The 1548-nt window shown below is 46.9% G+C and overlaps 1 protein-coding gene across 1 annotated transcript; it reads left to right on the top strand.

The window, feature by feature from the left end:
- Positions 1–455: 455 nt before the first annotated feature.
- PHALS_12708 (uncharacterized protein) lies at positions 456–682 on the top strand (the record flags this gene model as incomplete). The annotated part of the gene is made up of 2 exons (XM_024728309.1): positions 456–622; positions 658–682. 2 exons carry the CDS (start codon positions 456–458, stop codon positions 680–682), a joined length of 192 nt encoding a protein of 63 aa, XP_024578799.1.
- Positions 683–1548: the final 866 nt, after the last annotated feature.

The raw sequence follows: 1548 nt of genomic DNA, 5'->3' as shown, positions 1-1548 counted from the left end.
ACAAGGGCGTATCGTACAAATGGTGGGCGGAAGCAGTCAGCACGGCGGTGTATCTTATCAACCGAACAACAAACACGGCAAGCTCGAACATCACGCCGTACGAGCTGAGGTTCAAGCAGAAACCAGAGCTTGGACATTTACGAGTTTTCCTATCTCAACGCTATTCACATATTGACGATGCTAAAAGGGCGAAGCTGGAGCCCAAGAGTTACCAGTGCATGTTCCTCGGATACCCAGCGAACGTTAAGGGATACCGAGTATATGATCTGAAGACGAAGAAGGTAAAGACAACGCGGTCTCTAAGGCTTGATGAGCGCGAGGTGAACAGCATCTACGAAACGTAAACAGTATCCGAGCCCAAGATTGTTCAAGTAACGAAGGACAAAGAGGTAAGATCAACAGTTGATGATATACAAGACCAGAAACAGCCGACACAAGACACATTTGACGTGCCAATGAATCCAGATGAAGGTACTGACGATGACGTGGATATGAATAGTTGTGACAATGACCCTACAAGCGACGGAAAAGAAATAACACCATATCGGCGGGTGAGAGATCCAGCAACTCACGACGGCATTGTATTTTATCCGGAGACGAAGAGGCTTCATCGAACTAGAGAGTCAGTTCTGTTACTTTGACATGATTCAACGACAGCCGACGAATTCAAGATGGACAGTGATCAGGACTCGGAAAACGATGACCACTTATGGCCACCATCGCCGAAGCGACCCCGAGTTGATGAAGACACGTTACTCGCTGAAGAAGTATTAGCTTATGCTGCAAGTGTTGGAAAAGCAGACGATGCTCCATCAACATTTCAACAAGCGATGAACAGCGACGATGCTCACATGTGGATAATGGCGATGAACGAAGAGCTCAAGGCGCACGCAGAGAACGAATCATGGACGCTAGTACCAAGACGGAAAGGTGTTTCGCCAATCGGATGCAGATGAGTGTTTGCAAAGAAGCGCAGAGAGCATGGACAAGTCATGCGTTACAAGGATCGACTCGTCGCGAAAGGATTCAAGCAAATGTTTAATGTGGACTTCTTTGAGACGTACTCACCCGTCGCAAACATGAGATCCATCAGGGTTGTACTGTCGGTTATTGTTGCGAAAGATTACTTTACGGAGCAGCTGGATGTCGACACAGCGTTTTAAAACAGCGATTTGAGAGAACAAGAGTTCATGGAGGTACCTCACGGTACAGCAAATTCGACGAATATGATGTGCAAGCTGGACAAAGCGATCTACGGTCTGAAGCAAGCAGCAAGTACGTGGAACAAGACTACTCATGCGGTGTTCATGCGCATAGGTTTTAAAAGCAGTGAAGCGGATCAGTGCGTCTACATCGAGGTCAAGGATGGAGATTACGTTTTTCGTGTCCCTTTATGTCGACGACATGGTAATCGCGGCCAAGACAAACAAGGAGGTCCAGGACGTGAAAATAGCTCTTAAAGATTCTTTCCAGATGAAGGAGCTAGTAGCGGCTAAGTTTATTCTGGGAATGGAGATCGATTATGACCGCAACAACAGCACATTGATA

This window comes from Plasmopara halstedii (assembly GCF_900000015.1).
Source record: "Plasmopara halstedii genome assembly, contig: Scaffold_650, whole genome shotgun sequence".
Taxonomy (NCBI): domain Eukaryota; phylum Oomycota; class Peronosporomycetes; order Peronosporales; family Peronosporaceae; genus Plasmopara; species Plasmopara halstedii.
This window is presented reverse-complemented; position numbering and strand designations above follow the sequence as displayed.